Source organism: Pseudorca crassidens, chromosome 7 (assembly GCF_039906515.1).
Source record: "Pseudorca crassidens isolate mPseCra1 chromosome 7, mPseCra1.hap1, whole genome shotgun sequence".
In the NCBI taxonomy this organism is placed as follows: Eukaryota; Metazoa; Chordata; class Mammalia; order Artiodactyla; family Delphinidae; genus Pseudorca; species Pseudorca crassidens.
Genome location: NC_090302.1, coordinates 100,369,712 through 100,381,815, shown reverse-complemented (window position 1 = coordinate 100,381,815; position 12,104 = coordinate 100,369,712). Strand labels below are relative to the sequence as shown.

General features: G+C 48.4%; 1 protein-coding gene across 1 annotated transcript in view; it reads right to left on the bottom strand.

The window, feature by feature from the left end:
* Positions 1-504: 504 nt before the first annotated feature.
* The window catches only part of SLC39A14 (solute carrier family 39 member 14), a 46,778-nt gene continuing 35,178 nt past the window's right edge, over positions 505-12,104 (bottom strand). Inside the window, exons 4-9 of the mRNA XM_067745101.1 lie at positions 10,071-10,240; positions 7,642-7,764; positions 6,971-7,159; positions 6,646-6,853; positions 5,105-5,289; positions 505-3,075 (exon numbers count right to left, since the gene is read on the bottom strand). Of these exons, the coding sequence (XP_067601202.1) occupies positions 2,929-3,075; positions 5,105-5,289; positions 6,646-6,853; positions 6,971-7,159; positions 7,642-7,764; positions 10,071-10,240 (1,022 nt within the window). The 3' untranslated portion in view covers positions 505-2,928. The remainder of the gene's footprint in view (positions 3,076-5,104; positions 5,290-6,645; positions 6,854-6,970; positions 7,160-7,641; positions 7,765-10,070; positions 10,241-12,104) is intronic.

The following is a 12,104-nucleotide window of genomic DNA, read 5'->3' as shown; positions in this document are numbered from 1 at the left end:
GGCTCAGCGGCCATGGGTCACGGGCCCAGCCGCTCCGCGGCACGCGGGATCCTCCCGGTCCGGGGCACGAACCGGCGGCCCCTGCATCGGCAGGCGGACTCCCAACCACTGCACCACCAGGGAAGCCCAACTTTTCGTTTTTTAAGCAGATTTCCAACATATTACCATATTACCATCTCCACATTACCATGTGGAAAAGGACTTACTAAAAACAGGTCTTAGGATACTCGAACAGAGAAGCCTTCTTTTTAAAACCCAGGGTGAAGGACCAATGAAGGAAAGACCTAAGTTGACACTAGACACAAAAAACCTTTGGGCAAGGACAGAAGGCAACCTGCAAGCCAGGGTGAGGGTGAGAAGCAGCAGAACACCTGCTCCTGGGTCACTGCTCCTGCACGTGACACATACTTTCCTTGTTATCCTTAATGGGAGCCGGTCCACGCAGGGAAAGGGAGGGTGAAGATGCTAATGCCAGAGGTGAAAAAGGTCCTCAGAACTCGATGCTCCTCAGACTTCTAATATGTACAAATGCTTAAAACAGCAAATCCAACACTTCAAAAAGAAATGGCCACATTTTCAATTGAGGAAAATCTGTTGCCAATGGCAACACATAATCAGTTGCACGATTTCAGTGTCTCCACCCCTAAGCTCAAACTAGGAGTGGCCTCTGGACCAATTAGTTTGAAGAGAATTTCCCTTTGAGGCAGCTGTCTGTGAAAGGAAAGTTAGCTCTTAATATAGGTGTGCATGAGAAGGGAAGGCACCCTGCTACTTCATATTTTAGTTTTTAATTTGCTCAAGGTTACATTTTTGAGCTCTTCTCCTAAAACTAGAAACCCACTAACTCTTACTTAGGATTCTACTCCAAGAATATTTGTAATGAATGACAGATCTATAGGGGATGCTAAAATTATAAATTTAATACATCCATGTGAATTAGGGGAAGCAAAATCTTCTGAAGTCCTAAGGTTTGAGTTATTTCCTGCTAGCTCCTGAAAGCAGTTTGAGGGAAATCAAACAGAAAAGACAAAGAATTGTTTTAAAACAGTAACAATGACAATAATAATGACAATATAAAAAGTTAGATCCCAACATTCAAGGAATTGGTTCTTTGGTAAAAACTGGACCATAATCCTACCAGGAGTCTGTCCTGATAGTTCACCTAGAATCGTGAGAACTGAGTTTTCCTCCTTCTTCTGCCCATTCTCAAATCTATCAAAGTCAACAGGCAAGATGAGAAAAACTTATAAAGCATCACCAGCGGTTTTCCCACTCATGTTCTTTTCAAGAATAGTCCTGGTTTGACGGATGTTTCCCAAGGGGTGGGGGGAGGCGGGGAGGGGAAAAAAGCCAGAGTAGATGCTGCTTTTAACTACCGTAGAATGGAAAGTTTTCCTGTCAGAACGGAAAACCTAACGGGTGGTGGTGACGGACCAGGACTCGTCAGCCACATGCACAAGTCGGTTTGCGAACACAGCCCCTGGGCTGCGACTGTGGGCACCACTGAGGAAGGCTTCTGGAGCGGTCGGCTCCCCAGAGTGGCTAAAGAATCTCACGTTATCAATATGATAATAATAAAGCAATTCACCTAGTGAACCTGGAGATTAGCTCCCCTCGAAGCCAGAGCTCTGACGAGAGGGCTCCACAGGGCCGGCGGCTGGCCTACGGTCTCACACACAAGTCTATCAATCCGTTTTTCTGAAGAGAGTTAGAGCAATTCCTATTCAGTTCAATACAGGATTCACCCTTGCTTGTTTGGGGTGAGGGAGAAAGGGGGAACCCCAGACGGTGCAGCAGAACCCATGGGTCCTCTATTCTGCAAACCCCAGGGATGCCCCCATCCAAGCTCTGGATCTTCCATCTCAGAGTTCTATCACTGTTACTTATGGCATCAGTAAACCCTAAATGTTGCCTGCGCTGATTCCGTTTCTGATTACCCTTGTCAAGAAGACCACAAGCTGCACTCCAATTCTGTAGGTCAGCTTGCCACCTGTCAGCACAACTGTTGACCAGGGAGGTAAATCTGTGCAGTCTGCCCTCTGACACGGGCACCGTCAATGTGCTTAGAATATGCTTCCAGGGAGTCTCCCGGGAGATGGGGGTGGAAATCACAGCAAAGCCAACGGATTTCTCACAGGTCTCTCTTCTCTGCCCTCCAGTCTGCCAGTGTTCATCCAAAAGGAGGGGAGGTTCAGGCAACAGAACCTACCTGCTGGCTCACCTGGACGGCCACGAAACACCAGGTGCAGAACCGGTGCCAAGCATCCCAGAGGGAACAGGTAACCACCCTGACAAGACACACACCCCCATCTCAGGGTGATCCTTGCCTCTCCCTCCCGCCCTTCTCATCTGTTTCCAGCTTTCAGTTCTCTTTGAAAGAATAGGCAACTGAACAGATTTTGAAAGAATAAGAGGGATTCCTGTCTTCTATACCTTTTCTGTAAAAATAGGCGGATTCGCTTAAAAATGGGTCACCTTGAGGCCGAGGAAACACATTTAGATTTGTGGGCCCCAAACTATAGATTCACCTCCTGATATTTCTAGCCAAGTTGTGAGCCCTGGCTATCTTTTTGCATTGTCGGGCAAAGGATTCAAAAGGTCTCAGTGCTGGTTGGAAGAGAAAGAGGCCAGGGCAACCAGAGAAAAAAGTTAAGTCTTGTCTTTTAAGCTGCATTCAGTTCCAGAATCACTCTGAGAAAGAAGAGGAAAGGGGGAGAGGCACTACCTAGAGGCTGGTTACCAGGGCAGCTTATTCCTAGGATACAGCATTTTAAAAACAGCTAACATTTGAATGCAGGGATACAGTCTCCATGTCACAGTTTTTAATAGAACTGCCTCTTCCGAGGTGCTTCCTGGATGAGGAGTCCTCGGGCCAGGGATCAGCGGCCAAGGGCCCGACTGCCAACCCCGCCGGCTCCTGGCAGGGCCCTACCCGATCTGGATCTGTCCCGAATACATAGTGAGGACCAGCATGATGCTGAAACCAGTCAAGAGGCCCACGTTCTGGATGACAAAGGGGATCAAGACACTGCCGTTCCTTTCATCCTCTTGGCAGACCTCATTCATCTCAGGGAACTGGGGAAGAAGAAAAGAACACGAGAGCTGCAGTTCCTTTCTTAACGTTTAAGTGCAGGACAATTCAGTCATATGTATATTACCTAACAATTATTACAACATTTACTATTATTATATTTTTGCATTATAAGGCCACCACAATCATTAGTATAAATATATGATTATAATAGTTATAATTAAGATATATAATATACGATTGGTTTACAAAGAAAATCAACAGCACTAACTTCTAGAACTTAAACGTTAGAGCCTTTCTCCAAGGTGGTTACCACTGCTTTACAGCTATGGAAGTGAAACAAAGTACGACACGTGCATGTAACCCTGGATGTGTTTAGATGCGGACTAAAAATAACCACTCTGCTAAAAATTACTGTGATCTTTAAAAACACATCAAAAGGTCTTTTTGCTATCAGAATGTTGTCGCTTGTTTGGGAAACTCAGCAACCATGTAAGGGGCCAGAGAATGGAACTAAGCATTGCCGTGACTCAAGGCCTCTTGCTGCTGGCCAGCAAGGCAGGTGACAAAAATACCCTAACCCCAGGGAGGGCCACCCACCGGAGGAGAGAATCTCAGATGTTTCCATGGGCTGAGGATGGACCATGGTGGTCAGTGCTCTCATCATCTCATCAAAAATACTACTTTCCGGGACTGCTCTGCTGGCGCAGTGGTTAAGACTCTGTGCTCCCAGTGCAGGGGGCCCAGGTTCGTTCCCTGGTCAGGGAACTAGATCCCACATGTCACAACTAAGGAGCCCGCTTGCTGCAACTTAAGACCCAGCATGACCAAATAAATAAATAAATATTAAACAAAAACAAAAAACTGCTTTCCGAGGATATGGAAAATAATTCATGCAAACCTGCCAAAGAACCGTCATGCCAACAAGGAAGGAAATCAACCTTGTTAGTTATAAAGATGCAACAAATCAGGTATTAAACTAGCAAACGCAAAACTACTTAAACGGTTATACCAAACGTTAGCGGGTACGATGTACACTTTCAGACACCACTAATGATGTAAATTAAAGGAGGGTAAGCTTTTTAGAAAGCAATTTGGCGATACATATTAAAACCTCAAACCACGCATCCCTTCTGAACCAGCAATTCTTGTTCTGGAGAAGGTAAATCCCCTCACCAAATACTACTGATAATGAGAAAAGGATGCTTTTAAAGAGTATGCAACATGAAAAATGTCTAGGATGTAGTAAGTAAAAAAAAAAAAAAAAAAAAAAGAAACCAGGACATAAAATTGTGTACTCCATGTGATTAGAGTTATTTAAAAACAAACACAATGCATTGAGATGAAAAAGAAACAAACCCAAGTGTTGTTATTTTGGGGGAGAATAATTATGGGTAATTTCCTCTCCCTTCCTTCCCTCCCTTCCCCATTCTTTATCTATAAGTCTCTATTCTGTAATACTTAAAGTAAGGACCCCGGAGTTGAGATACATCATTTTCTTTAAGGACATATGCTAAAGGAACATAGGCCTTTCATCCTTTGAAATCTAATGTCCCCTTAAAAGGCATTGAACAGTACACTTTTATTTACAAATCGTGTGGCATGTGACTTGATTCCTCAATAAAGTTATTGTCGGTGGCACAGCGGTTAAGAATCCACCTGCCAATGCAGCGGACACAGGTTCGATCCCTGGTCCGGGAAGATCCACATGCCATGGAGCAACTAAGCCCGTGTGCCACAACCTCTGAGCCTGAGCTCTAGAGCCCACGAGCCACAACTACTGAGCCCCCACACTCTAGGGCCCGCGTGCCTAGAGCCCGTGCTCCACAACAAGAGAAGCCACTGCAACAAGAAGCCCGCGCACGGCAACAAAGAGTAGCCCCCGCTCGCCGCAGCTAGAGAAAGCCCGCGCACAGCAACAAAGACCCAATGCAGCCAAAAATAAATAAATAAATAAATAAATTTTAAAAACAAAAAAACTAACTAATGCCCCTTAGCTGTCCTCCCAATCCAACGAATTTCATAACCCGATCCAGTTTTGCCTACAAGGCATTAAAACTATGGAAGACTTACCATATCAGCCAGAGAAATATACAAGAACATTCCTCCAGCCAGGGCAAAGATCCAGTTGGCAGAGAAGTGGCTGCCAGCTAAGATGCCGAAGGCCAGGCCCACGTAACAGCAGCAGGCAGAGAGGAAGTTGAAGAAGAGAGCCTGCTGGATACTCATGCCGGCATTGAGCAGGATGACAAAGTCTCCTATGGTGGGGACAACAAGAGGGGAGGGTGTGGACAGAAGATTCATACTAGGTCGTGGGACACACAGCTTGATGAGGACATGCTTAAACGCTGGATGGAGTGTGGGTGAAAATCAAGATGGCCCCAGACTGGAGATCACGGTGACAAGACTAGGGCCCCCTTCACCACCACGCCGAGGAGCTGTCTCCATCTGTGAGGCTGGGAGCGTACAACCAGCCTAGAGGCTGAAAACAATGCACAGGATTTTCAAAAGAGAAAACCATCTAGCAATGGCCTCATTTCTCTCTTTTCTTTCTTTTTTTTCTTTTTGCAGTCCGCGGGCCTCTCACTGTTGTGGCCTCTCCCGTTGCGGAGCACAGGCTCCGGACGCGCAGGCTCAGCGGCCATGGCTCACGGGCCCAGCCGCTCTGCGGCATGTGGGATCTTCCCGGACCGGGGCACGAACCCGTGTCCCCTGCATCGGCAGGCGGACTCTCAACCACTGCGCCACCAGGGAAGCCCTCATTTCTCTTTTGATTGATGGTGAAACAGAAGGAGCTTCCTTCCTCAAAACTGTAATGAATGGTATTTTTCGAAAACAAAATTGAGACCGAGAGAAATAGTAATTTGCCCAGTCACAAGCCAATAAATGGCAAAGCCAGGACATGACCTTGAGTGTCTGAGTCTTCAAAAAGTCTAGGCTTTTTACACTCTCCCTCTGATAAAACCAAGGACCTTCCAGCCCCTGGTTCATCTATTTCTTCTACCCACCAGACTTCTAACATACATCTCAGCCTTTGGAAGATTAATAGGATGTAAGAGATAACCTATATTGAGCACTTAGAATAGCGTACGGCACGCAGTAAGTCCTTTTCACTATTTTTTCCTTTTGCTTTTTACGATGAATCAACGAGGTAGGTACCAGTATTAAGCCCAGTGTAGAGGTGAGGAAACAGCCACAGGTTATGGGACTATGGGGAAACAACCATCCCAGTAAAAAATGCCATCATTTCCAATGATCAATTTTCTTTCTTTCTTCCTTCCTTCCTCCCTTCCTCACTCCCTCCCTCCCTCCCTCCCTTCTCTCTCTCTCTCTCTTTCTTTCGCCATGCTGTGCAGCATGCGGGATCTTAGCTCCCTGACCACGGATCGAACCCGTGCCCCCTGCAGTGGAAGTGTGGAATCTTAACCATTAGAAAGCCAGGGAAGTCCCGTCCAATGATCAATGTTCAATTATTAACTCAGCTGTTGAGAATTAGTGGTTTGATTTCACATAGCATAGAAAATGTGTTCATTAATCATAATGTGTGTTCTGAAGCGGGGGGAGGAGTCGGCACAAGCGGAAGGGGCTGGGGGGCGGGGTGTGAGCACACTTACCTAGCTCGTGTGGGAACTCCTCGCAGAGGATGGCCACCGAGGTGCTGATGCCTTGGAAGACAGACACGGTGAAGGAGGCACCAATAGCCAGGCCATCGATGAAGTTATGGAGGCCGTCGCTCAGGGTGATCATCCAGGCCAGTGTGCCGATGTCAGAGTAGCGGACACCTTTCAGCCAGTAGCAGGCGCTCTGGGAAGCCTGCAGGTCCTGCAAGAAAGCCCCCCTGTCAAAGGGTGGACGACGGACCTTCAAGGTAGGCCTGAGTCATCAAGGCCATTACCACTTAAGGGCCCCTGCCCCCCCAGCAGTGGATGGCCCACTGACCTGGACAGAGAGGGAGCCCACGATGACCTTCTCGTCCATCACAGGGGCCTTCCCATCCAGCTCGCCACTGCAGTGCTGAGAAATCATGTGGTCCAGATCCCCGTTCTGCAGCTTCTCCGTCACCCCCTCCTCCTGGTCCTTCTGGGAAGGGAGCGTCTCAGAGGCATAATGGCTGTGTCCGTGATGATGCTGGAGGGACCACAGGGAGGGGTCGGGTCAGTGCAACACTCACCAAAACCACCCACCCGGCAGGAGCTCCAAGCACCGGGAAGACCTCACTCCCACCATCCAAGAAAACACAAGTAGGCAATAGGACAGAAACCTAGGGCAAGGTGTTGGAGAAAGCTGAATCGAAGGGCACATGGTGCTGCCACGGGACAGATCTCAGAGGAGTGACCTCAGGGCCAACACTCATCCCTGCCAGGAGGCACAGCAAAGAACATTTACAGCTGCTCCTCGCAATGGCTAATGATTCGCCCTCACCCACTGCTAACACCCTCCTGAGGTGAAGTGAGATATCTACTCATGAAATAGTTTGTGGGTTTGAATCCATGGCGGGAGGATCCAGGTAAGCTCACTGGGTTGGCACTGAGGTAACACCACCACCGGACACAGTTATGAGATGGATGCTCTCCCTAGAGGCGCTTCTTTTACCAACGATTAGGCCTCACCTCATTTTTCTGCTTAAGAAGCATCTTCAAGACCTTCTCTGTGAAAAAGAAGAGATAAAAGCCCCCAAACACCACTGCAGACTTGGAGACATAATAATCTTCCAGAGGGTTGAAACCAAAAGCCTGTGGATCCAAGAAAACAAAATGAGTTTAAGAATATAGAAAATCTTCACTGGTCCCCTCTCATCTCTTTAACCACTTGACTCTAGGAAAGGAAGAGACCGGGACAACTCTGCCATGTACTCAATCCCTTTCCAGCAAAAATCTAACCCTTGATGTTTCCCTAATGTCACATCACCAGACCCGCTGGGTTCTCTCTAGCTTATTTGCTGATGCAAAAGACAGATCGTCTTTAGAATTTTACTCTCAGGAAGAACAGCCTTGGATGTGGCCTTTCTACTTTTAATGAGGACTCTGTCTTCACTTCTCCTGGAGCTTTGCTACATGGACAGACTCTGCCGGCAGATTCCATCTTTAAGGAGGAGACACTCGTGTTTGTTTTCATCGTTATATAGCGTTCCTGGCTGATCTGCCTGTAAACACACAGGGAGATGGTACAGTTATACTTTCTAAAATGGGAAATCCTTTCTCCAGTTAAATAGTAAGAATTGCGGCATCTTCCTGACCGCAGACCTCCCAGTGACCACAAAGCCAAGAAAGCGGACTGTGTGACTGCACGTGTCAATTTTGGGGGTTTTGTCTTGGTTTCTGGAAACTTCACTTACTATGGCCAAAAGAAAGAAGGAAAAAAAAAAAAGAATCCATTGGGAAGCAGATAGGAGTAGAAATGAGGAGAATTCCATTCTCAGTGATGCTCCTGACTTGTGCGGGGGGGGGGGGGGGGGGCCTTGGGAAAGTGTCTGCTGACCTGCTCGTAAGTTTTCTGATAGGAAATGGGCCTCTCGAATAAACGCCAGCCTTCTCGTGAATAGGTCCCAGATAAAAGACCACCAGTACCAGGAACTCCGGGCTGCTTAAAAGCTAAGTGTTTGTCTTTTCTATTTTAAAGGGACGAAATGCAATCTCTTAGGGTAGTTTTCTAAGAGACATTAAAGGTCAAGTTCTAGAATAGAAATTACTCATTCTGGCCAACTTTCCAGGAGAGTCCAATCATCTTACGGAAAAGTGGGGTGGAAAGAGGCAACTAACAGTTCTTCACAAAAAGCACTAAGATACGAGCTCTTGTGCAGGTCAGATTCTGTATCTGTTAAATGGGTACAACATTCCTTGTTTCCTACACATCACAGAGGTGATCTAAGGATCAACTCAGAAAACACAAAACCGCATCTTGGAAAACAAAGTGCTCTAAGGAGCCCGGGGCGTCATCTTTCTGCTTCACCTCTGGCTCATCCAGGCCCGTCAGACTACCCACAGTGTAGCGCCTCAGGATTCCTGCCATCAGCGGGTCTACGCAGAGACCACATGGGATGAGAAACTCCTCCAAGGCCCTGCTAAGCCTTACAAACACTGGGCTCCTCCTCTCTCATGAAGGGTTTCCTGGTTAGCCCAGGCGAAGGGGCAAAGGTACCATCAACATGTGTGAGGCCAGACTGGTGGGTTCTCTCCAGCTTATTTTCTTTCTTTTCTTCTTCTTCTTTTTTTTTTATTTTGCCAACAGCAAAACTTTACTGCGCACCTATTATATAAAGGCCCTTCCATGGATTAAGAGCTCATTATTTAATCCTCATACCTCTCTAGCTTATTTTCTGATGCAAAAGACAGGTTGTCGGGCTTCCCTGGTGGCGCAGTGGTTGAGAGTCTGCCTGCTGATGCAGGGGACACGGGTTCGTGCCCCGGTCCGGGAAGATCCCACATGCCGCAGAGCGGCTGGGCCCGTGAGCCATGGCCGCTGAGCCTGCGCGTCCGGAGCCTGTGCTCCGCAATGGGAGAGGCCACAACGGTGAGAGGCCCACGTACCAAAAAAAAAAAAAAGACAGGTTGTCTTTAGAATTTAATGTCCTACTGAGGAGAAGTGAGCTTTTCATTGAGACCTACGGATTCTGTTTTTGGTGCCCAAAGCTCCAAATTGGGAGCCATAACGTGACCTAACTACACTACCTCTGTTCACCCAACAGATAGCGAGCACCAGGTGTTTAAGAAACATTAACTCACGTAACCCTCACTGCATCACCCTGAGGTCCGCCCTTTTTATTCTTCCCGTTTTACGTATGAGGAAACGGAAGGACAGAGAGGTCAGGTGACTTGCCCAAGGGCACAGAACTTGTGGCCGGTGGAGCTGGGATTTGAACCAGCTCTCAAAGCCTTCTCTAAGCTGCCTCTCCTCGCTCGTGCCTACATCCTAGCTTCACTTTCCAAAAGGAGAGGACCTCTTCTCTAGGCCTTCTGTGGAGATGGAGGGCCCGCCCACTGTGTCCCGCCATCCCCCAGGAGGCGGCGTGCTCCTGTGCAAGGGCCCTAGCTTGCCATACCTCGGGGATGAGCTGGAAGAGGGCGTTGGAGTAGAGGGTTCCAATCGCCAGAGCTATGAAGTAGAGCAGCAGCCTCTTGTAAAAAGTCTTCTTCATGAAAGGCACCACGCTGGCCCCCATCAGGGAGCAGAGGGAGATGACGGTCACACAGAGGAGACCGTACCCCCAGACTGCCGGGGAGGGGGAGCCAGCCCCACCCAGGACAGGGACAAGGGCGAACGCCCCACGGCACGGCAGCCACCATTCAGGGAGAGAGGTGGAGAGGGCGGGAGGTAGAGTGGGAGGGGGTTTTGGTGGATATTAACAAAGGAGGCAAAACAAGAAAAATCAGAGAGACAAGCAGGGAGGGAGAGAGAAACAGAACATTTGTTAGTGATTCAAGTCCAATGAAATTTCCTTCAATCGGCTCAGGAGAAACGGGGAGGAACTCGCGGTGGCCTTGGAACCCCGTGTCTCTCGCCCCTGCTGCCTGGTGGCTGCTGAGTCCCACCTGCTAGCTGCTGTGCCTGGCAGGGCAGGTCCTGCCTTGGCCTGTAGCCGAGGTGTGCTCAGGCCTAGCCAGGGGCTGCCTAGCAGACTTTGGACTCGAGAGCTCTAGGGAACAGGAAACCAGAGCAAGGGGAAGAGACCGACAGATCACTGGGCTGCCGTGTTGGCACGTCTGACCCTCGCTATGCAGGCACATGGGACACTCCCCACACCCAGTCTGCTCTGTGCAGGGCAGAAGGGACAGACAAGTAAGGCCCGATGGCCACAAAATCCATTCTCTTAACATCTCAGGTTTTGTTTTTTTCCTATGACCTTGTTTTGTTTTTTCTTTTTATTTTCGGTTATGCCCCGAAACTTGCAGGATCTCAGTTCCCCGACCAGGGACTGAACCTGGGCCATGGCACAGGAAACCCGGAATCCTAACCACTAGGCCACCAGGGAACTCCCTCAGGTTTTGCTTTATTTGTTTGTTTCCATTTGCTTTGAGAGGGCTGCAGTGTAGAGAACAGAGTTCCAAGATCACCCCGTCAAAAAATATTTCCTCTACCATTTCCCAGTGTCACACACTCCGGGCAGGACAAAAGTGAGCCAGGATGAGGCCTCCCCTGTGAGCCCAGGGGCGGAGTATGTACCATTATTGTATTCCCATTCACCAGGCAACACAGCACTTCATTTCCAATCTTGAAAACAAATTAATAAATTTAATTTCTGGAGCCGAAAAAAAAGTAGCCCAAGATGAGGCCTGCCCTGAGAAGTGCTTGCTAGATTCATGTGGAATTCTGACATAGCATCAAGATGGTTCACCTTCAACCAGATTTCTCGCCTCATCATGAAGAGGGAACAGGCAAGGCAAGGATGGGCATTCCGTAGAGTCTTTTGACTGGAAAGGCCAGGCAGCTGCCTATGGAAGGCGGCCATCAACATTCCCAAAGAAGGTCCACACATCACCCATTGCCCCACTGCACGCCCTTGCCTGAGCTGACAGGTGGGCAGACTGTCACCTTGGGTCTTATTTTTTTTAGCTCCTCAGTGGTTACAATTAAAGAACAAAATCAACAAACATTTCAGAACAGTCAAGTAAGGGTGCCAGGAAGTCAGTCCTATCAGGAAAAAGTCAAGATGCAAGGTGTGAAGGACGGTGGGTCCCTTTCCTTTATTTGGTAATTTTGATTTCGCTTTTTTCATTAAATAGTCTTGATTCTATGTTTGGCCCTCTATACTGTGGATTAGGGCCTGCTTAAAAAAAAAAGGATCACGTACTTTTTAGGTCAATACAACTTTTCAGTCGGTAACCTCTTTCCTTCCACTTCATTCCAGGTGGATCATCTCTTGGTGGCCACACCTGAGTACGGCCAGGTCCTCTACTTAGAACAGAGGGGGTCTGGAGGACCAAGGGCAGGGACAGCCACCACCGGCTGCTTTCCTTTCCAGCCCTGCCGACAGGGCTTAGGAAAGGCACTGACTGGGGAAGGAGGCTGACAGGTCCCCAGCATGGGGGACACGTGCTGAGAGCCTTGCATCTGACATCCCCTGAAGAGGCCAGAG